The 22,682-nt window shown below is 48.7% G+C and overlaps 1 protein-coding gene and 2 non-coding genes across 3 annotated transcripts; 1 reads left to right on the forward strand and 2 right to left on the reverse strand.

Annotated features, from left to right (window-relative positions):
* Positions 1–711: 711 nt before the first annotated feature.
* On the forward strand, positions 712–12,803 carry LOC100489821 (protein mono-ADP-ribosyltransferase PARP12). The gene is given in 13 exon segments (XM_031898567.1): positions 712–1,138; positions 1,393–1,528; positions 2,228–2,519; positions 3,677–3,775; positions 4,314–4,434; positions 6,012–6,195; positions 6,401–6,527; positions 8,665–8,761; positions 9,936–10,014; positions 10,279–10,409; positions 11,194–11,345; positions 12,434–12,594; positions 12,597–12,803. Coding segments are annotated over 13 exon segments (1,926 nt in total). The 5' UTR covers positions 712–890; the 3' UTR covers positions 12,696–12,803.
* Positions 12,804–14,302: 1,499 nt separating this feature from the next.
* Positions 14,303–14,522, reverse strand: LOC116409877. The gene has a single exon (XR_004222132.1). It is a non-coding gene; the product is annotated as a small nucleolar RNA U3 (small nucleolar RNA).
* A 4,987-nt stretch (positions 14,523–19,509) lies between these two features.
* On the reverse strand, positions 19,510–19,730 carry LOC116409874. Its single transcript, XR_004222129.1, has one exon. It is a non-coding gene; the product is annotated as a small nucleolar RNA U3 (small nucleolar RNA).
* Between the last annotated feature and the right edge of the window lie 2,952 nt (positions 19,731–22,682).

Consider the following 22,682-nt stretch of genomic DNA (forward strand, 5'->3'; position numbering starts at 1 on the left):
GGAAGAGTGAGAAGTGCTCAGAGGAGAAGAGACAGAGAGAAAAGAGAGAGGAGACAATGAAAGAGAGAGAAAGATATGGGAAGAGTGAGAAGTGCTCAGAGGAGGAGAGACAGAGAGAAAAGAGAGAGGAGACAAGGGAAGAAAGAAAGAGAGAAAGGAAGACTGAGAAGTGCTCAGAGGAGGAGAGACAGAGAGAAAAGAGAGAGGAGACAAGGGAAGAAAGAAAGAGAGAAAGGAAGACTGAGAAGTGCTCAGAGGAGGAGAGACAGAGAGAAATGAGAGAGGAGACAAGGGAAGAGAGAACAAGAGAAAGGAAGAGTGAGGAGCACTCAGAGGAGGAGAGACAGAGAGAAAAGAGAGAGGAGACAAGGGAAGAGAGAACAAGAGAAAGGAAGAATGAGAAGTGCTCAGAGGAGGAGAGACAGAGAGAAAAGAGAGAGGAGACAAGGGAAGAAAGAAAGAGAGAAAGGAAGAGTGAGGAGTGCTCAGAGGAGGAGAGACAGAGAGAAAAGAGAGAGGAGACAAGGGAAGAGAGAGAAAGATATGGGAAGAGTGAGAAGTGCTCAGAGGAGGAGAGACAGAGAGAAAAGAGAGAGGAGACAAGGGAAGAGAGAACAAGAGAAAGGAAGAATGAGAAGTGCTCAGAGGAGGAGAGACAGAGAGAAATGAGAGAGGAGACAAGGGAAGAAAGAAAGAGAGAAAGGAAGAGTGAGGAGTGCTCAGAGGAGGAGAGACACGAGGGAGAAAGAAACCATAAAAAGAGAAAGAGGAGAGACAGAAACAAAGATGGACACAGGAGCAAGAGGAGAGAGCCCCATCATTCCCCAGGCAGCGCTAAACACCGAGCAGCAAATCCAATCAATGAGAAGGCCGGTCAGGCCCAAAAACTCATGTGTTCCGCCGGGGGCAGCCTGGGGGTGGGGCAGCTGTGCCGCAGCTTGGGGTTGAGCTCCAGCCAAGCCAAACACTTCATGGCCCAGGAAGTGGGGAAAAGCGTGATGCTGAGGATGGAGGGGGAGGAGCAAATGTTGGTGGCTCGTAGCGCCCTGCGGGTCTGCACCAATAAGATGTGGGAATGCCAGGGGGACTGTGGGAAACTCCATCTGTGCCATTACCATGTGTTGGATAGCTGCACTAGGTAAGTGGTTTGGAACATTAGTAGCTAACTGGTTGTTAGGGTCCAATTTTCCCTAGTAACCAGGTAGTGATGTTAAGAAGATTTGGGGGAAAGTTTTATTGTGCAATATTGCTTTAAGAATACAGCCCTGATGTTGCAGGACTACAGCTCCCAGCATGCCTCACCGGGGGGCCTCAGGGTGCCCTATTTTCAAATCTGCTCTTTTCTTTTCTTTTATTCCACCTTCTCACAAATGCGTGTGTGCTTTTACCCAGAACCCCCTGCAGCTTTAGCCATGACATTACAAGTGGTCAGAATCTCACAGTGCTAGAGCGGTACCAGCTCCAGGTTCTGGATATAGAGGAACTGCGGCGCCTTCTGCTCCAGAACGATCCCACTTTTTTGCCTGAGGTAGGATTTCACATTGTGCCGCCAAACTTGACGGCCCCTAATATAGAGAAGGAAATGGTTTTTCCCCCCCCTGTTTCCAAGCAAGATAACCCCAAAAATGATCTTGCATATGTAAAGGATCCTCCAAGCAAGATCAGCTATTATTGGCAGCCAAAGCCCGGAGCCCACTTGCCCCATTTGCCCCCCTGGCTTCTGTTATCAGTACTTGCTCCTCCAATCAGGATCCAGAGTATTCGCTTGTCCCACTTCATTAATACTTTGCTTTCCTGTTCAGCCTCTGAGGGGCCCCAAACCCCGTGCCATTAAAGGTTCCCATACACGGGCCGATTGTAGCTGCCGATATGGGTCCCTTGGACCGACTCAGCAGCTTATTGGCCTGTGTATGGGCACTAACGACTGGCCTGCCCGACCGATATCTGGCCTGAAATTGGGCAGATCTCGATCGGGCAGGTTAAAAAATTTGGTCAGATCGGGGGCCACATCGGCTCGTTGATGCAGTCCCCGAACCCACTGTGCCTATTACCAGCGTTCAAATTCGATCATTTGGCCCCAGGGCCGAATGACCGAATTAGCCTGAATTAGCCCAATATCGCCCACCTGTAGGTGGGGATATCGGGAGAAGATCCGCTCGCTTGGCGACCTCACCAGGCGAGCGGATCTTTACGTGTATGGCCTCCTTAACTCGTTTCCCTTTGCCAGATCTGCAAGCATTATAATTGTGCCAACGGGCCCTACGGAGCCTGCACCTTCCAGGCGGACTGTCAGAAGCTCCATATTTGCAAGTACTTTCTGGAGGGGGAGTGCAGGTATCAGACCCGGTGCAAGAGGCCCCATCACCTTCAGGGTCCGGATACCTTGAGCAAACTGAAGAAATGGGGTATGGGCGATCGATGGATCCTTAGCCTTCAGCAGATTTACAGAAACGCCTGTGCGCTCCGAGACTTCCGGCTACCTGTTCCTAAACAAAGGCCAATGCCTGTAGGTAGGAAAGGTAAGTGTATCTTTAAACTTGTGCTGAACACTTTTCCTTATCCATTTATTTAATGGTTAAATGATTCCCTTTTCTCTGTAATAATAAAACAGTACCTGTACTTGATCCCAACTAACATATAATTACCCCTTATTGGGGGCAGAACAGCCCTATTGGGTTTATTTAATGGTTAAATGATTCCCTTTTCTCTGTAATAATAAAACAGTACCTGTACTTGATCCCAACTAACATATAATTACCCCTTATTGGGGCAGAACAGCCCTATTGGGTTTATTTCATGGTTAAATGATTCCCTTTTCTCTAATAATAAAACAGTACCTGTACTTGATCCCAACTAACATATAATTACCCCTTATTGGGGGCAGAACAGCCCTATTGGGTTTATTTCATGGTTAAATGATTCCCTTTTCTCTAATAATAAAACAGTACCTGTACTTGATCCCAACTAAGATATAATTACCCCTTATTGGGGCAGAACAGCCCTATTGGGTTTATTTCATGGTTAAATGATTCCCTTTTCTCTAATAATAAAACAGTACCTGTACTTGATCCCAACTAAGATATAATTACCCCTTATTGGGGGCAGAACAGCCCTATTGGGTTTATTTCATGGTTAAATGATTCCCTTTTCTCTGTAATAATAAAACAGTACCTGTACTTGATCCCAACTAAGATATAATTACCCCTTATTGGGGGCAGAACAGCCCTATTGGGTTTATTTAATGGTTAAATGATTCCCTTTTCTCTGTAATAATAAAACAGTACCTGTACTTGATCCCAACTAAGATATAATTACCCCTTATTGGGGGCAGAACAGCCCTATTGGGTTTATTTCATGGTTAAATGATTCCCTTTTCTCTGTAATAATAAAACAGTACCTGTACTTGATCCCAACTAAGATATAATTACCCCTTATTGGGGCAGAACAGCCCTATTGGGTTTAATTCATGTTTTATTAATTTTTTTTAGTAGACTTAAGGTATGGAGATCCAAATTACGGAAAGACCCCTTATCTGGAATACCCTTGGTCCTGAGCATTCTGGATAACAGGTCCTATACCTGTACTAAGCTATAGCTATTGAGATATTTCTTCACCCACAGAGTAATATACTAAAGGCTTGTGCCTTTGCTTAACCCTTTTATTTCCTATATCCCAGCGGTCCCATCTGCTGCCTGCGCTGACCAGTTCTCGAACACCCCTGACCAGTCGGAGGAGATCTGTCTCTACTACATAAGGAAGAACTGCATTTTTAAAGGTGAGGAAAACCTTCATCTGGCCCAGTTGGTACATGGCAGTCCGATTCATGGACAAGTCTGTCCCTTTATCCCCATGTCTGATTCCTGTGCCATATAATGACGGGAAAAATGCCATCATTATCTCTATATGTAAGGTACCAGCAAGATGGCCGACACAGGGCTGGGAATCAGCATTCTCATTGGTCACTTCTCTTGCATCTTTAATTAAGTGTTGAGTTAACAGAATTCTCATTGGTGAATTGTTTTCCATGCGTAATTACATTTTTCATCAACTTCTATAGAGAACTAGGGGGCGCAGTGGGACAGCTTTACGGTTGGGTTTAGTTCCCCTTTACAGTTATTTTCTCACCTAGACATAGAGGCGGGGCAATATATGATTGACAGCTGGGATTCTGGAATATATGATTCCAGTACTATGAATGCAATTAGCAATTATTCTTTAGGGGAACAAGAGAACTGTGTTCTGATTGGTCCCAAGTAAACAAGGAAATAAAGTGATGGTGACTGAAATAAATGGCTGATATCTTATTCTTCTAGACAAATGCATGAAGGATCACTATCACTTACCGTACAGATGGCAGGCACTAAGGGCAAACGGCTGGGAAGACATGGATGACATGGAGTCTGTTGAAGAGGCCTACTGCAATATCAGCAATGGGTAAGCCCATAAGGGGGGGGGGGAGTTGCACCAGGTTCAGACGGGGGGGCTACCATCCCATAGCCAATCAAGTTAGGAGCTACCATCCCATAGCCAATCAAGTTAGGGGCTTTCATCCCATAGCCAATCAAGTTAGGGGCTAGCATCCCATAGCCAATCAAGTTAGGGGCTAGCATCCCATAGCCAATCAAGTTAGGGGCTAGCATCCCATAGCCAATCAAGTTAGGGGCTAGCATCCCATAGCCAATCAAGTTAGGGGCTACCATTGTTGGGTCTATACCAGTTATTTGGACCCTGGGCATACATAAATACATATGTTAACCCTTCAACCTCCAATAACCAATCAAGTTATGGGCTACCATCCCATAGCCAATCAAGTTAGGGGCTAGCATCCCATAGCCAATCAAGTTAGGGGCTAGCATCCCATAGCCAATCAAGTTAGGGGCTAGCATCCCATAGCCAATCAAGTTAGGGGCTAGCATCCCATAGCCAATCAAGTTAGGGGATACCATCCCATAGCCAATCAAGTTAGGGGCTACCATCCCATAGCCAATCAAGTTAGGGGCTACCATCCCATAGCCAATCAAGTTAGGGGCTACCATCCCATAGCCAATCAAGTTAGGGGCTACCATCCCATAGCCAATCAAGTTAGTGGCTACCATCCCATAGCCAATCAAGTTAGGGGCTACCATTGTTGGGTCTATACCAGTTATTTGGACCCTGGGCATACATAAATACATATGTTAACCCTTCAACCTCCAATAACCAATCAAGTTAGGGGCTACCATCCCATAGCCAATCAAGTTAGGGGCTAGCATCCCATAGCCAATCAAGTTAGGAGCTAGCATCCCATAGCCAATCAAGTTAGGGGCTAGCATCCCATAGCCAATCAAGTTAGGGGCTAGCATCCCATAGCCAATCAAGTTAGGGGCTAGCATCCCATAGCCAATCAAGTTAGGGGCTAGCATCCCATAGCCAATCAAGTTAGGGGCTACCATCCCATAGCCAATCAAGTTAGGGGCTACCATCCCATAGCCAATCAAGTTAGGGGCTAGCATCCCATAGCCAATCAAGTTAGGAGCTAGCATCCCATAGCCAATCAAGTTAGGGGCTAGCATCCCATAGCCAATCAAGTTAGGGGCTAGCATCCCATAGCCAATCAAGTTAGGGGCTACCATCCCATAGCCAATCAAGTTAGGGGCTACCATCCCATAGCCAATCAAGTTAGGGGCTACCATCCCATAGCCAATCAAGTTAGGGGCTACCATCCCATAGCCAATCAAGTTAGGGGCTACCATCCCATAGCCAATCAAGTTAGGGGCTACCATCCCATAGCCAATCAAGTTAGGGGCTACCATCCCATAGCCAATAAAGTTAGGAGCTACCATTGTTAGGTCTATACCAGTTATTGGGACCCTGGCCATACATACATACATATGTTAACCCTTCAACCATCCCATAGCCAATCAAGTTAATGCAAAAGCTGTGGGAGCTACCATATGGCACAAACCAAGCTTGATGGTTAGGGGGCTTTAAACTACACCTCCCTGTGACTGTAGGTCTGACTGTTTGTCTAGATATCATCTATTCAAGCCCTGGGCACTGGACCTGAATTTCGATACCATGACCTACAAATCCTGCAGACTGCGGCGCCTCTCCACTCCGTCTTCCACCTCCAAACCGCCCCATTATATCCTCACCACCGATTGGCTGTGGTACTGGAAGGATGAATTTAACAGGTGGAATGAGTATGGGAAACAGGTAAGGGGGTGGGTTCCTATTGGTCGGCAAAAGGGCATAGGGGGCAGTAGTGACCCTGGTACACGGGGTGAGAAGCCCATAGCTTGAGGCTACCCATATACTATAGGCCTATTTGCAAAGTGTGGCACCTATACATATATATATATAGGCCTTTAGTATAGAAGAAGAGAAGGTGATAACATCCTACATTTTTTGCCCACACCAGGGCGGCAGCACCGCGCAGGCAGTCTCTGATATCTGCAGCAGCAACGTGGAGAAAGCATTTCTGTTGGATAAAAATGCAACAATAAACTTCAAAGCAGGGAGCCAAACCTATGAGCTGCGATTAAAAGGTGGAGTCCCCTCTTTTATTTATTATTCTGCAGGAACAGCCCCCTAAGTTTGCTCATAGCCTATACAGAGAGATACCATAAAACTATGGCACATAGGGATTCCCCTGTACTAAGCACAATTCAGCAGGAACAGCCCCCTAAGTTTGCTCATAGCCTATACAGAGAGATACCATAAAACTATGGCACATAGGGATTCCCCTGTACTAAGCACAATTCAGCAGGAACAGCCCCCTAAGTTTGCTCATAGCCTATACAGAGAGATACCATAAAACTATGGCACATAGGGATTCCCCTGTACTAAGCACAATTCAGCAGGAACAGCCCCCTAAGTTTGCTCATAGCCTATACAGAGAGATACCATAAAACTATGGCACATAGGGATTCCCCTGTACTAAGCACAATTCAGCAGGAACAGCCCCCTAAGTTTTGCTCATAGCCTGTACAGAGAGATACCATAAAACTATGGCACATAGGGATTCCCCTGTACTAAGCACAATTCAGCAGGAACAGCCCCCTAAGTTTGCTCATAGCCTGTACAGAGAGATACCATAAAACTATGGCACATAGGGATTCCCCTGTACTAAGCACAATTCAGCAGGAACAGCCCCCTAAGTTTGCTCATAGCCTGTACAGAGAGATACCATAAAACTATGGCACATAGGGATTCCCCTGTACTAAGCACAATTCAGCAGGAACAGCCCCCTAAGTTTGCTCATAGCCTGTACAGAGAGATACCATAAAACTATGGCACATAGGGGATTCCCCTGTACTAAGCACAATTCAGCAGGAACAGCCCCCTAAGTTTGGTCATAGCCTGTACAGAGAGATACCATAAAACTATGGCACATAGGGATTCCCCTGTACTAAGCACAATTCAGCAGGAACAGCCCCCTAAGTTTGCTCATAGTCTGTACAGAGAGATACCATAAAACTATGGCAGCATAGGGATTCCCCTGTACTAAGCACAATTCAGCAGGAACAGCCCCCTAAGTTTGCTCATAGCCAGTACAGAGAGATACCATAAAACTATGGCACATAGGGATTCCCCTGTACTAAGCACAATTCAGCAGGAACAGCCCCCTAAGTTTGCTCATAGCCTGTACAGAGAGATACCATAAAACTATGGCACATAGGGATTCCCCTGTACTAAGCACAATTCAGCAGGAACAGCCCCCTAAGTTTGCTCATAGCCTGTACAGAGAGATACCATAAAACTATGGCACATAGGGATTCCCCTGTACTAAGCACAATTCAGCAGGAACAGCCCCCTAAGTTTGCTCATAGCCTGTACAGAAAGATACCATAAAACTATGGCACATAGGGATTCCCCTGTACTAAGCACAATTCAGCAGGAACAGCCCCCTAAGTTTGCTCATAGCCTGTACAGAGAGATACCATACAACTATGGCACATAGGGATTCCCCTGTACTAAGCACAATTCAGCAGGAACAGCCCCCTAAGTTTGCTCATAGCCTGTACAGAGAGATACCATAAAACTATGGCACATAGGGATTCCCCTGTACTAAGCACAATTCAGCAGGAACAGCCCCCTAAGTTTGCTCATAGCCTGTACAGAGAGATACCATAAAACTATGGCACATAGGGATTCCCCTGTACTAAGCACAATTCAGCAGGAACAGCCCCCTAAGTTTTGCTCATAGCCTGTACAGAGAGATACCATAAAACTATGGCAGCATAGGGATTACCCTGTACTAAGCACAATTCAGCAGGAACAGCCCCCTAAGTTTGCCCATAGCCTGTACAGAGAGATACCATAAAACTATGGCACATAGGGATTCCCCTGTACTAAGCACAATTCAGCAGGAACAGCCCCCTAAGTTTGCTCATAGCCTGTACAGAGAGATACCATAAAACTATGGCACATAGGGATTCCCCTGTACTAAGCACAATTCAGCAGGAACAGCCCCCTAAGTTTGCTCATAGCCTGTACAGAGAGATACCATAAAACTATGGCACATAGGGATTCCCCTGTACTAAGCACAATTCAGCAGGAACAGCCCCCTAAGTTTGCTCATAGCCTGTACAGAGAGATACCATAAAACTATGGCACATAGGGATTCCCCTGTATTAAGCATCTGAAATGGTGACAGACAATATCTTTATGACTGGGTTCCAGACATGGTGCAGAAGAACTTGGAATCCGGCACAGAAAGAAAGGTTTGTCGGAGGCCAAAATTTGTCTCGAAGGAGGACGTGAAGAGCAAAAAATCTGGGTGAGTTCCAGGAGATGAGGCAGCAGGAATAGCACAGGGTGAGAATACCATTGTCATTCCCCCGGATTATGGCACAACCCCTCCCACTCTATATCACAACCCGCCCACTCTATATCACAACCCCGCCCACTCTATATCACAACCCCTCCCACTCTATATCACAACCCCACCCACTCTATATCACAACCCCTCCCACTCTATATCACAACCCCGCTCACTCTATATCACAACCCCTCCCACTCTATATCACAACCCCACCCACTCTATATCACAACCCCTCCCACTCTATATCACAACCCCGCCCACTCTATATCACAACCCCGCCCACTCTATATCACAACCCCGCCCACTCTATATCACAACCCCACCCACTCTATATCACAACCCGCCCACTCTATATCACAACCCGCCCACTCTATATCACAACCCGCCCACTCTATATCACAACCCGCCCACTCTATATCAACAACCCCCGCCCACTCTATATCACAACCCGCCCACTCTATATCACAACCCGCCCACTCTATATCACAACCCCGCCCACTCTATATCACAACCCCGCTCACTCTATATCACAACCCCGCCCACTCTATATCACAACCCGCCCACTCTATATCACAACCCCGCCCACTCTATATCACAACCTCGCCCACTCTATATCACAACCCGCCCACTCTATATCACAACCTCGCCCACTCTATATCACAACCCGCCCACTCTATATCACAACCCCGCCCACTCTATATCACAACCCGCCCACTCTATATCACAACCCCGCCCACTCTATATCACAACCCCGCCCACTCTATATCACAACCCCACCCACTCTATATCACAACCCCGCCCACTCTATATCACAACCCTGCCCACTCTATATCTCAACCCCACCCACTCTTTATCACAACCCCACCCCCTCTATATCACAACCATGCCCACTCTATATCACAACCCCGCCCACTCTATATCTCAAACCCGCCCACTCTGTATTACAAACCCGCCGACTCTATATCACAACTCCACCTATCGACATCATGGCCTGCCCACTTGCAAACACCCCCCCAGCCAGGCCATTATACTTATAAAGGTGGCAACACTACAGAATCAATAGATTGCCAGTCCGGGCTTGGACCCCCACCCAGATCAGCTCACTAACCAACCTTTCCTTCCCCCCCAGGAAATCTAAATCCCCCCCAGATACAGAACCCATCCCCTCTCACTGGGACTCAGCTCAGACACCAGACCTGGGATTCAAGGTAACGGACAACCCCTTATGTTTTGTACTTTCCACCTAAATGACCTCTCTCCTTGGCTTCCCCATTGAGTTCCTGAAGATCAAAAATGTCTACACGTGTAACCAATCAGCAGCCAGTATCCATGCTTACTAGGGAATATTGTTCAGAGGTAAAGGCAAAGTTAAAAAGTTGGTACTGACACACCCAAGCTTATATGTTGGATTTATTATAAGGAACCACAAGCCAATGAGATCCCTCCTATCATTTGGATTTCTCCTTTTCCAGCTGGTCACCTTGGACCCAACATCCTCAGAACACAACAAAGTGAAGGATTTATTCCACAGTACCTTGCGCACGGTGTCAATACTCAGCATTGAGCGCATCCAGAACCTGTCCCTGTGGGAGGTCTTCCTCTGGTGAGATGGGGGGGTTTGCTCAATGGCTGGTCCCTACATGTGCTAGAAAGATGGAAGGTGAAGGAAACTGCCCCCTGTATAAACCCAACACATGGTCCATTCCAGAGCAGGGCCAATGAATTTATGGCACCCAAAAGCAAAGGAGGCAATACCCAGGGCTGAATGTAATATAGTATAGTTTTATGTCTATCTGTAGACTCAACCAAGGCTTTGGCTAGAAGACCCAACCTTCTAGTTAGATGAGTGACTCCTTCATTGACAGCTCTAGTGTCCTGCTGGTGTCCATGTGTACTCAAAAAAATGGTCACTCATGGGAAATTAACCAGGGAACCAGCAAGGGAGACAGCTTGAGGTCACATAGTACCATTCATAAGTTCTTGTTGGGTTCAGTAGAGCAGAGGGTCCATTGAAATGCATGGAACAGAGGAGTAAAGGGGCTCTCCAAAAAATGGGGTTATTATAATTGGTTTAATCAGGGAGTGGTCAGATGGGGTTGCTAAGATTAGCACTGAATACACGTGTGACTTTATATTGAGACTGAGATGTTGCACCGACCCATGGAAGGGTAGAGCCATGGCCGGTATAATGGCCCAACTGTGCCATGAATGGGACTGAGTAGGTTCATCTTGTCCTTGATAACTAGATCCACTCTATCTGGGGCCTCCCAACTGAATGCAGGGGATTGGCAGGACCAATATCCAAGGGGTCCATGGGGGAGAACAGAAATAATAACGTATAATACTATAAAACTATAGTTCTTATCCACCCGAGCCTTTCCCTACAGGCAGAGAGAGCAGATGAAGAAGCAAAATGGGGGTAAAGATGTGGAGGAGCGGCAGCTGTTTCACGGCACCAGCGACTCTCATATCGATGCCATCTGTCAGCAGAACTTCGACTGGCGTATCTGTGGCGCACATGGTACCATGTATGGGAAAGGTGAGAGGGACGGGCAGTCTAATGGGCAGGAGTAAAGAGTGGCAGTCTAATGGGCAGGAGTATAGACAGCAGTCTAATGGGCAGGAGTATAGACGGGCAGTGTAATGGGCAGGGGTAAAGGCAGGCAGTGTAATGGGCAGGAGTAAAGACGGACAGTCTAATAGGCAGGGGTAAAGATGGGCAGTCTAATGGGCAGGGGTAAAGGCGGGCAGTGTAATGGGCAGGGGTAAAGGCGGGCAGTGTAATGGGCAGGAGTAAAGACGGGCAGTCTAATGGACAGGAGTAAAGACGGGCAGTCTAATGGGCAGGAGTAAAGACGGGCAGTCTAATGGGCAGGAGTAAAGACGGGCAGTCTAATGGGCAGGAGTAAAGAGTGGCAGTCTAATGGGCAGGAGTATAGACAGCAGTCTAATGGGCAGGAGTATAGACGGGCAGTGTAATGGGCAGGGGTAAAGGCGGGCAGTGTAATGGGCAGGAGTAAAGACGGACAGTCTAATAGGCAGGGGTAAAGATGGGCAGTCTAATGGGCAGGGGTAAAGGCGGGCAGTGTAATGGGCAGGGGTAAAGGTGGGCAGTGTAATGGGCAGGAGTAAAGACGGGCAGTCTAATGGACAGGAGTAAAGACGGGCAGTCTAATGGGCAGGAGTAAAGACGGGCAGTCTAATGGGCAGGAGTAAGGACGGGCAGTCTAATGGGCAGGAGTAAAGATGGGCAGTCTAATGGGCAGGAGTAAAGACGGGCAGTCTAATGGGCAGGAGTAAAGACGGGCAGTCTAATGGGCAGGAGTAAAGACGGGCAGTCTAATGGGCAGGAGTAAAGACGGGCAGTCTAATGGGCAGGAGTAAAGACGGGCAGTCTAATGGGCAGGAATAAAGACGGGCAGTCTAATGGGCAGGAGTAAAGACGGGCAGTCTAATGGGCAGGAATAAAGACGGGCAGTGTAATGGGCAGGAGTAAAGACGGGCAGTCTAATGGGCAGGAATAAAGACGGGCAGTCTAATGGGCAGGAGTAAAGACGGGCAGTCTAATGGGCAGGAGTAAAGACTTTGCTCCTATAGTACTACTCCCTCTCTCTTTACCCCCTGCAGGCAGTTACTTTGCGCGAGATGCTTCCTACTCACACACCTACACCAACTACAGAGTCAGTCAGTCCCGGGTTATGTTCCTGGCCCGCGTCCTGGTTGGGGAATTCACAGCTGGAAACCCCTCTTACCTACGGCCGCCCCCCAAGAACCCCCGACACCCTCCTGCTTTTACGACAGCTGCGTGAATTCCGTGTCCTGCCCCTCCATTTTTGTTATTTTTGAGAAGCATCAGATTTACCCAGAATATCTCATCAAATACCTTTAGCCTCGCTGGCAACTAGCGCACCGACTGCCGGCTGACCTGCAATCAAAATGGCTGAAAGCAACACAACCCATTGGGGCTTCTTCCGACATTAAACACCCCGAGACGCAACACTTCTTGTCTGTATTTATTTGTGTGTTGGGTTTATATTCATTATTGTTTGTATAAAGCAGCGACGCCCCAATCTGTGACCCATTAGCTTTTTCATCAAAAGGTGGGGCCCACCCTATTATTTGTTCCCTGGGTACCCCTGCAACTACAGCGGGGTGACTGTTACCCCAATGTTTCTATATATCTGTAACATTGTTATGGGCTAAGGGGGCCCAGCCTGAAGGCCAGTTAGGGGGGATTTGGGGTGAGTGCTTATTTGTGCCCTGGGTACCCCTGGAACTATAGCGGGGTGACTGTTACCCCAATGTTTCTATATATCTGTAACCTTGTTATGGGCTAAGGGGGCCCAGCCTGAAGGCCAGTTAGGGGGGGATTTGGGGTGAGTGCTTATTTGTGCCCTGGGTACCCCTGGAACTATAGCGGGGTGACTGTTACCCCAATGTTTCTATATATCTGTAACCTTGTTATGGGCTAAGGGGGCCCAGCCTGAAGGCCAGTTAGGGGGGGATTTGGGGTGAGTGCTTATTTGTACCCTGGGTACCCCTGGAACTATAGCGGGGTGACTGTTACCCCAATGTTTCTATATATCTGTAACCTTGTTATGGGCTAAGGGGGCCCAGCCTGAAGGCCAGTTAGGGGGGATTTGGGGTGAGTGCTTATTTGTGCCCTGGGTACCCCTAGAACTATAGCGGGGTGACTGTTACCCCAATGTTTCTATATATCTGTAACCTTGTTATGGGCTAAGGGGGCCCAGCCTGAAGGCCAGTTAGGGGGGGATTTGGGGTGAGTGCTTATTTGTACCCTGGGTACCCCTGGAACTATAGCGGGGTGACTGTTACCCCAATGTTTCTATATATCTGTAACCTTGTTATGGGCTAAGGGGGCTCAGCCTGAAGGCCAGTTAGGGGGGGATTTGGGGTGAGTGCTTATTTGTGCCCTGGGTACCCCTGGAACTATAGCGGGGTGACTGTTACCCCAATGTTTCTATATATCTGTAACCTTGTTATGGGCTAAGGGGGCCCAGCCTGAAGGCCAGTTAGGGGGGGATTTGGGGTGAGTGCTTATTTGTGCCCTGGGTACCCCTGGAACTATAGCGGGGTGACTGTTACCCCAATGTTTCTATATATCTGTAACCTTGTTATGGGCTAAGGGGGCCCAGCCTGAAGGCCAGTTAGGGGGGGATTTGGGGTGAGTGCTTATTTGTGCCCTGGGTACCCCTGGAACTATAGCGGGGTGACTGTTACCCCAATGTTTCTATATATCTGTAACCTTGTTATGGGCTAAGGGGGCCCAGCCTGAAGGCCAGTTAGGGGGGGATTTGGGGTGAGTGCTTATTTGTGCCCTGGGTACCCCTGGAACATCTACTTTACTCTAGGTACCAGGCAGTCACATGAATGAGAGCCAGAAAAATGAATCCAAGCTTCCTGTATACTAGGATACTGATTTATAGTAATGTTCCTATATTACTTTACATTTCTTTTCTTTACTCATATAAAGAAACCACTCAGCCTGCGCTCTCTCCCCCCGACTCCCCTATAATAAAAGGGAGCGGAACGTTCATCAATACAAACAGCAGCCACAATAAAGCAGCGCTGAGAGCTCACTTCCCGCTCAGGAGAGAACACTGACAGCTCCTCATCGTGGTTTGTGAGTTCAGACACTTTAGAGCGCATCTCACCAGGTACAACCTATAGAAATGATCCCTGAAAGTATAGTCTTACTGATACACTGTAACAAGCTACCACCAACCCGTTCGGGAAGATCTTTACAATTATGGCGAGTGAGTAATGTGAGTTGAAAAGAATCTCCCAGCATGCCCCAGGACACAGCTATTACACAAACATTTGCTATAGTGCAGGGCAAACTCAGTCTATAGATATAGTTATATATGTAACAGCTTTACTGCAGAATCCTGGGCAAGTGAGAGCCGGGCTCTTCATCTGCATATTCCTCCGTGCTGCTTTTCTATAGGCAGCGAGAGCCCAGGGGGAGGAGCTACAGAGACTGACTAGGAAACCATGGGCTCTGTGTCAGGAAGGGAACATACAGAGCGCGGTGTGACTTCGAGGTGTTGCATAATCACCGGCTGAAAGCACAATGCGCTAGCACCAGGGCTGGACTGGCAATCTGTGGATTCTGGCAAATGCCAGAGGGGCCCCTGTAAGGTGCCATAGGCCAGGGGTCCCCAACCTTTCTTACTCGGGAGCCACAGTCAAATGTAAAAAGACTTGGGGAGCAACACAAGCACCATAAATGTTCATGGAGGAGCCAAATAAGGGCTGTGATTGGCTATTAGGCAGCCTCTATGCACCCTATCAGCTTACAGGGGGCTTTATTTGGTATGAAATCTTGTTTTTATTCAACCAAAACTTGCCCCCAAGTCAGGAATTCAAAAATAACTCCCTGGTTTGGGGGCACTGAGAGCAACACCCAAGGGGTTGGGGAGCAACATGTTGCCCCGGAGCCACTGGTTGGGGATCAAACAAAAAATAAATAAACCCACTTAGTAGGAGGGGGGAGGTAACAATTTGTAGGCACTAGTCAAGTGTAGGCTGGCCCACAACCCCACGGGACCCGCAGGTCAGGCAGATTCGGCCCAACATTTTAATGCAGCCGCTGGCCCTGAAGATTTGGGGGAAAGTTTTGGAAAAGTTTTATTGTGCAATATTGCTTTAAGAATCCAGCCCTGATGTTGCTGGACTACAGCTCCCAGCATGCCTCACCCTTCATTATATGTTACATTGTTCTGGGATTTGTAGTCCAGCAATTTTCTTGCATCTATAATTACGTATTTCGACAACATCTATAGCAAAACTAGGGGGCGCTGTGGGACAGCATTATGATTGGCCAAACAGCAGAGGGCCTTAAAGAGACACTGACACCAGAAATTACACCTTTTTACATCTTTCATAATGTTGTATTTGAATGCCATTTAGAATTTTGCCTTATATTACCTCTCCGACCCCCCCCCCCCCGCCCGTTGTTCATCGATGAGGAGCGGCCATATTTGTCCAGCAATAGTCCACTAGCATTAAATCTATAACTGACAGGCTGAGAAGTGACAGTCAGGTTTAGGAACTTCAAGTGACAGTTACTTATAAAAGCGGCCCTATCAGTGAACAATGATCAACATGACCTATAGGTAAGAGAAGTCATTTTTTAATGTATCACTTTAAAGATGAATCTAAAGATGCAGGGCCCCCGGGGTTGCCGCCCGAGGGGCCCCGCACCCCCCAAGGTACCCCCGCCAGCTGCGTCCCCCACCACTCCCCCCCTTCAGGGGCCCCACCCAACATCATCCCCTGAACAAAATGCATTTGGGGAGGACACCGTCGGCTGGGGTAGGAGTAACAGTGATCGAGTCTGGGCCGCCGGGGCCCCGTCCAACCCTGTTCAAGAGTAAGTCAGTATTAGTATTGGGATGCACCGAGACACTAGGACAGGGGTGGGCAAACATTTTGGCTCAGGGGCCACATTGACTTACCGACGGGCTGGGCCAGCGTTACGCCGTTTCCGCTCGACAGTCCCCAGACGCCATGTCTCGCGTGATGAGACTTGCAGAGTCAGCGGGCCGGATTAAGAAGACCAACGGGTCGGACGTGGCCCACGGGCCGTAGTGTGCCCACCCCTGCCCTGGGAGAGTAAAGAAGAGTTACCTTGGCAACCAATGGTACAATCAGAGTCATGCAGGATGCCTATTGGAGGAGCATGTATGCATATTGAAGAGATATTGCTGCAGGCTAGAGAAACTTTTGGCATGGCATGGCTGCCTAACATACTGATAATACTTTTATATTGGAATAATATAGACATTTCTGTGTTCCTCTGCCCAGTTGGTGAGTACACATGGATCCTCAAGCTCTTCAATTAGACCATGTCTGGCCAATCAGTGAAAATCCCTGCACTGGCTTCCCGTATCATCCAGGATAAAATTCAAACAAATGACTCTCACATACAAAGCAGCCCATAACTCTGCCCCACCCCTACATCTCTGAACTCATCTCTAGGTACCATCCAACCCGCTTGTTACCCCCCTACTGACCTAATCCCCAACTCCTCTCTCCTTCCCTCCTCCCCAACTCCTCTCTCATTCCCTCCTCCTCAACTCCTCTCTCATTGCCTCCTCCCCAACTCCTCTCTCATTCCTCCTCCCCAACTCCTCTCATTCCCTCCTCCCCAACTCCTCTCTAATTTCCTCCTCCCCAACTCCTCTCTCCTTCCTCCTCAACTCCTCTTTCCCTCCTCCCAACTCCTCTCTCTTCCCTCCTCCCCAACTCCTCTCTCCTTCCCTCCTCCCCCTCTCTCCTTCCCTCCTCCCAACTCCTCTCTCGTTCCCTCCTCCCCAACTCCTCTCTCATTCCCTCCTCCCCAACTCCTCTCTCGTTCCCTCCTCCCCAACTCCTCTCTCGTTCCCTCCTCAACTCCTCTCTCGTTCCCTCCTCCCCAACTCCTCCCCAACTCCTCTCTCCTTCCCTCCTCCCCAACTCCTCTCTCCTTCCCTCCTCCCCAACTCCTCTCTCATTCCCTCCTCCCCAACTCCTCTCTCCTTCCCTCCTCCCCAACTCCTCTCTCATTCCCTCCTCCCCAACTCCTCTCTCATTCCCTCCTCCCAACTCCTCTCTCATTCCCTCCTCCCCAACTCCTCTCATTCCCTCCTCCCCAACTCCTCTCTCATTCCCTCCTCCTCAACTCCTCTCTCATTTCTTCCTCCTCAACTCCTCTTTCATTTCCTCCTCCCCAACTCCTCTCTCATTCCCTCCTCCCCAACTCCTCTCTCATTCCCTCCTCCCCAACTCCTCTCTCATTCCCTCCTCCCCAACTCCTCTCTCATTCCCTCCTCCTCAACTTCTCTCTCGTTCCCTCCTCCCCAACTCCTCTCTCGTTCCCTCCTCCCCAACTCCTCTCTCGTTCCCTCCTCCCCAACTCCTCTCTCCTTCCCTCCTCCCCAACTCCTCTCTCCTTCCCTCCTCCCCAACTCCTCTCTCCTTCCCTCCTCCCCAACTCCTCTCTCCTTCCCTCCTCCCCAACTCCTCTCTCCTTCCCTCCTCCCCAACTCCTCTCTCATTCCCTCCTCCCCAACTCCTCTCTCATTCCCTCCTCCCCAACTCCTCTCATTCCCTCCTCCCCAACTCCTCTCTCATTCCCTCCTCCTCAACTCCTCTCTCATTTCTTCCTCCTCAACTCCTCTTTCATTTCCTCCTCCCCAACTCCTCTCTCATTCCCTCCTCCCCAACTCCTCTCATTCCCTCCTCCCCAACTCCTCTCTCATTCCCTCCTCCTCAACTCCTCTCTCATTTCTTCCTCCTCAACTCCTCTCTCATTCCCTCCTCCCCAACTCCTCTCTCATTCCCTCCTCCCCAACTCCTCTCATTCCCTCCTCCCCAACTCCTCTCTCATTCCCTCCTCCTCAACTCCTCTCTCATTTCTTCCTCCTCAACTCCTCTTTCATTTCCTCCTCCCCAACTCCTCTCTCATTCCCTCCTCCCCAACTCCTCTCTCATTCCCTCCTCCCCAACTCCTCTCTCATTCCCTCCTCCTCAACTCCTCTCTCATTCCCTCCTCCCCAACTCCTCTCTCATTCCCTCCTCCCCAACTCCTCTCTCATTCCCTCCTCCTCAACTCCTCTCTCATTTCTTCCTCCTCAACTCCTCTTTCATTCCCTCCTCCCCAACTCCTCTCTCATTCCCTCCTCCCCAACTCCTCTCTCATTTCCTCCTCCTCAACTCCTCTCTCATTTCCTCCTCCCCAACTCCTCTCTCCTTCCCTCCTCCTCAACTCCTCTCTCATTTCTTCCTCCTCAACTCCTCTTTCATTCCCTCCTCCCCAACTCCTCTCTCATTCCCTCCTCCCCAACTCCTCTCTCATTTCCTCCTCCCCAACTCCTCTCTCATTCCCTCCTCCTCAACTCCTCTCTCATTTCTTCCTCCTCAACTCCTCTTTCATTTCCTCCTCCCCAACTCCTCTCTCATTCCCTCCTCCCCAACTCCTCTCATTCCCTCCTCCCCAACTCCTCTCTCATTCCCTCCTCCTCAACTCCTCTCTCATTTCTTCCTCCTCAACTCCTCTCTCATTCCCTCCTCCCCAACTCCTCTCTCATTCCCTCCTCCCCAACTCCTCTCATTCCCTCCTCCCCAACTCCTCTCTCATTCCCTCCTCCTCAACTCCTCTCTCATTTCTTCCTCCTCAACTCCTCTTTCATTTCCTCCTCCCCAACTCCTCTCTCATTCCCTCCTCCCCAACTCCTCTCTCATTCCCTCCTCCCCAACTCCTCTCTCATTCCCTCCTCCTCAACTCCTCTCTCATTCCCTCCTCCCCAACTCCTCTCTCATTCCCTCCTCCTCAACTCCTCTCTCATTCCCTCCTCCCCAACTCCTCTCTCATTCCCTCCTCCCCAACTCCTCTCTCATTCCCTCCTCCTCAACTCCTCTCTCATTTCCTCCTCCCCAACTCCTCTCTCATTCCCTCCTCCCCAACTCCTCTCTCATTCCCTCCTCCTCAACTCCTCTCTCATTCCTTCCTCCTCAACTCCTCTTTCATTCCCTCCTCCCCAACTCCTCTCTCATTCCCTCCTCCCCAACTCCTCTCTCATTTCCTCCTCCTCAACTCCTCTCTCATTTCCTCCTCCCCAACTCCTCTCTCATTTCCATCTCCTCAATTCCTATCTCACATGTAACATTGAAATTCTTTTCTTTACTTATATAAAGAAACCACTCAGCCTGCGCTCTCTCCCCCCGACTCCCCTATAATATAAGGGAGTGGAACGTTCATCATTAGCAAACAGCAGCCACAATAAAGCAGCGCTGAGAGCTCACTTCCCGCTCAGGAGAGAACACTGACAGCTCCTCATCGTGGTTTGTGAGTTCAGACACTTTAGAGCGCATCTCACCAGGTACAACCTATAGAAATGATCCCTGAAAGTATAGTCTTACTGATACACTGTAACAAGCTACCACCAACCCGTTCGGGAAGATCTTTACAGTTATGGCGAGTGAGTAATGTGAGTTGAAAAGAATCTCCCAGCATGCCCCAGGACACAGCTATTACACAAACATTTGCTATAGTGCAGGGCAAACTCAGTCTATAGATATAGTTATATATGTAACAGCTTTACTGCAGAATCCTGGGCAAGTGAGAGCCGGGCTCTTCATCTGCATATTCCCCCGCTATAGGCAGCGAGAGCCCAGGGGGAGGAGCTACAGAGACTGACTAGGAAACCATGGGCTCCATTTCAGGAAGGGAACATACAGAGCGCGGTGTGACTTCGAGGTGTTGCATAATCACCGGCTGAAAGCACAATGCGCTAGCACCAGGGCTGGACTGGCAATCTGTGGATTCTGGCAAATGCCAGAGGGGCCCCTGTAAGGTGCCATAGGCCAGGGGTCCCCAACCTTTCTTACTCGGGAGTCACAGTCAAATGTAAAAAGACTTGGGGAGCAACACAAGCACCATAAAAGTTCATGGAGGAGCCAAATAAGGGCTGTGATTGGCTATTAGGGGCCTCTATGCACCCTATCAGCTTACAGGGGGCTTTATTTGGTAGGAAATCTTGTTTTTATTCAACCAAAACTTGCCCCCAAGTCAGGAATTCAAAAATAACTCCCTGGTTTGGGGGCACTGAGAGCAACATCCAAGGGGTTGGGGAGCAACATGTTGCCCCCGGGCCACTGGTTGGGGATCACTGGCACAGGCAATCACTTTTTATTGTGTGGGGGGCGGGACTGTTTGGGCTTCTGTGTGCTTTATATGCCAGGGCCTATTTGAATCCCAGTCCGGGCCTGGCCACTGCCTATACAGCCAGAATCCAGCAGAAAAGAGTGTCAGACCCAGGGACCACCATTTCCAACCAACCACGCATGAGCAGGGGCGGGCCAAGCCAATCAGGCACCCTAGGCAACCTAGCCACCTTGCCCCTGCACCTTCCCCCCCCCTTGCATGTTTGGGGGGGATGCAATGGATCATTGGCCCCACCGTTTAATGACAAATAGTGGGGGAAATAACAAAGGAGCCAAAAAAGTTGCAGTCGGCTCAAATAAGTAGCAGCCACATCAGAAAAGTCGCGGTTGGGTCAAAAATGTCACGTGCATTTAAAAAGTGGCGCAGTAGCTGCATTTCGCTAATTTTTTGGCCGTTTTGCGCATTGTTCAGCAGTTTCGCAAATTTTTCAGTGAAGCAAAATGACACGGATTCGGGCCAACATTTTAATGCAGCCGCTGGCCCTGAGGATTTGGGGGAAAGTTTTATTGGGCAATATTGCTTTAAGAATCCAACCCTGATGTTGCTGGACTACAACTCCCAGCATGCCTCACCCTTCATTATATGTTACATTGTTCTGGGATTTGTAGTCCGGCAACAGCTAAGTTTGGTTGAGTGCAGAAGGGTTTAGTTCCCCTTTAGGGATAAGCTGACCCCAGAAAACCATGTATTTTTCTAAACTACATTCTGATAAATCCAAAATAACTATATACATGTCTTTTTACTCCAAACTACCAAGGAAGCCAATCCATTCCCAACCTCCGACTGTCATCAAAATAACGCAGCGTTTCCTTGTAAAGTCGAAAGAATGTGAAATATCGTGGGTTGGAGCCCATAGTTTCCTTGTATCCTGGAATTTAACCTCTCCTAAAGATCCTTTGGAAAAGTCAATATGTTGTGACCCCTATTTATTTGGACTTATTATGTGCACAGGTGCCGGCATGGAAAAAAAAAAAAGTCCCCTCCTGCTTTTTCTCCACCCCCGGCCCCGGCCACCCAACAATTGTAGGGACTTCACCCAGGTTCAGACTGTCCCTGGCACTTCAAGAAAACAGAGGCCCAAACAGCCTCCCACCAGCCCAATAACATAGTAACATAGTAAGTTAGGTTGAAAAAAGACAAAAAAATATTTGGACAAACAGTACCATATCCCCTTGTGGCCGGCTACCTGCTTGGTAAAAAAAAGGGGGGGGCTGGGGAAGGGGGGGGTAATAATACAGCAGAACCTGCGGCCCAGGCCCCCCCACACACCCAAGGGGGTTGCTGTACATGTAGTTACCCCAACTGTTCCAATGGACTTGAATATTCACTTTACTTGCTCTACGGTGACATCAAGTGGTGAGAAATATATATCCACATTTAAGATTAGATTTATGCAATTAACTGGTTTCTGTTTAACGATGGAAACGCCGTATGTGCCGCCTTTCCTGGAAAGATCCTAATGAGAAAGGCCCTAATGAGAGCTGGGATGTTGAATACACAAATGTGTTAAATAAAACCATATAATTGACAAGAAATGGAGTCCTGGTCCTTCTTTACTATGATTTGACCAAACTGCCTCCTCATTATCAGCCTCTCATTTGCAGGAAAATATTTCTCTTACTTCAAAATGTATTTCATCCCCCCCCCCAGCTGGAATGAGGCTTCCCCCCTTCGCTAACCCCCAGTTTCCACCCATTTGGAATAAGGCTCCTCCTTCTCTAACCCCCAGTTTCCACCCATTTGGAATAAGGCTCCTCCTTCTCTTTATCCCCATCTCACTCTCAGTTGGGGGTCCCCTTCTCTCTATACCCAGTTCCCTGTCTATTGGAAAGTGATTTCCCCTTAGTTGGAATAAGACCCCCCTATCTGTCTCTCCCCTAGCTCCCCTTCAGTAGGTATGAAGCTCCCCCAATTTGGAACAAAGTTCCTCCTCCTATCCCCCAGCCCCTCAGGTGAAATGACCCCCTTTTCTCTCCCTAGTTACCCAAGGTGAGGCTCCCTCACCCCTATACCCTCAGCCCCCCTCAGTTATATTCTCTCTTTGCTCTTTCCCCCATCAATAGGAATGCCCCCCCTTCTGCCTCCCAACTCCTCATTTGATGAATACCTTTGTTACAATGAAATAGTAATAATACCACTCCCTGC

Source organism: Xenopus tropicalis, chromosome 3 (assembly GCF_000004195.4).
Source record: "Xenopus tropicalis strain Nigerian chromosome 3, UCB_Xtro_10.0, whole genome shotgun sequence".
NCBI classification, from domain to species: domain Eukaryota; kingdom Metazoa; phylum Chordata; class Amphibia; order Anura; family Pipidae; genus Xenopus; species Xenopus tropicalis.